Source organism: Mus caroli, chromosome 5 (genome assembly GCF_900094665.2).
Source record: "Mus caroli chromosome 5, CAROLI_EIJ_v1.1, whole genome shotgun sequence".
Classification (NCBI taxonomy): domain Eukaryota; kingdom Metazoa; phylum Chordata; class Mammalia; order Rodentia; family Muridae; genus Mus; species Mus caroli.
The window spans coordinates 129,829,631-129,830,524 of NC_034574.1; the positions used below are offsets into that span (position 1 = coordinate 129,829,631).

The following is an 894-nucleotide window of genomic DNA, read 5'->3' on the forward strand; positions in this document are numbered from 1 at the left end:
CAAGTAGTTGGGGCCCTCAGATGCACTCAGGTTCTGCAAGGACATGAAGGGACGGGCATCTGGAATTCTCCAGTCGGCCAGGCAGCTGACGTCCACCAGGGGCGCTGAAGAGCAGGGGCTTGCTCACCCCGTGCTCTCTAGGGTCCNGACCTCCGACCTCCGACTGAGCCTTCTCTCACCTGCTCCTCCAGCAAAGCCTGGAAGTTTTTCCGGAAGCGAAGTTTAAAGTGGTCACCTCGAGTCTTCTTCTTTTTCTTTCCTGGGGGACAAAGGACACTGAGTTGCTGGACAGTGGCTGTGACAGTCCTGTTGGAGAGGCCTATCCACACCACACTCGGGGTCTGTCCCTCCCTGCCTACATCTGCACTAACGNTGACATCTGCAATCCTGGTNGACTGTCAGCTACTTAAAGTCCAACCTACTCCATCTTTTTATTTTGGGGACAGGAGCTGATGAAGCCCAGGCTGGCCATGAACTCACTGTGTAGACAAACGGTGATCCTTGATTGATCTTCCTGTTTCCACCTCTCAGGTGCTGGGATTACAGTCTTGCTGTTGTTGTGGTTGTTTTGATACAAGGTCTCACTACCTACCCCAAGCCCACTTCAAACTCACTATATAGACCAGGCTGACCTTAAATTCTTGGCAGTTCTCTGGCTTCAAACTTTCTGTGTGTTGGGTCGCTATACCTGATTGCTCCATCTTTTTTATTCCACACATATGAAGAAACTGAGGCACAGAGACACAGAGAGGAAAGACAGATGCTCCCAACACTGGAGCTAGTCATTGGCAAAGCCAGAAGTAATTCCCAAGTCACCGCCCTACTGCCAGCCTTCCCTTCCACAGTCCCGACGCCTTCCCTTTCCTCCAGCCCAAGGGCAGGGATATTTTATGC

General features: G+C 51.9%; 1 protein-coding gene across 1 annotated transcript in view; it reads right to left on the bottom strand.

The window, feature by feature from the left end:
* Window positions 1–3: 3 nt before the first annotated feature.
* Window positions 4–894, bottom strand: part of Znhit1 (zinc finger HIT-type containing 1) — a gene marked incomplete at its 3' end in the record, with an annotated part of 4,343 nt that continues 3,452 nt past the window's right edge. The window contains exons 3-4 of the mRNA XM_021163418.2: window positions 180–259; window positions 4–33 (exon numbers count right to left, since the gene is read on the bottom strand). Of these exons, the coding sequence (XP_021019077.1) occupies window positions 4–33; window positions 180–259 (110 nt within the window). The remainder of the gene's footprint in view (window positions 34–179; window positions 260–894) is intronic.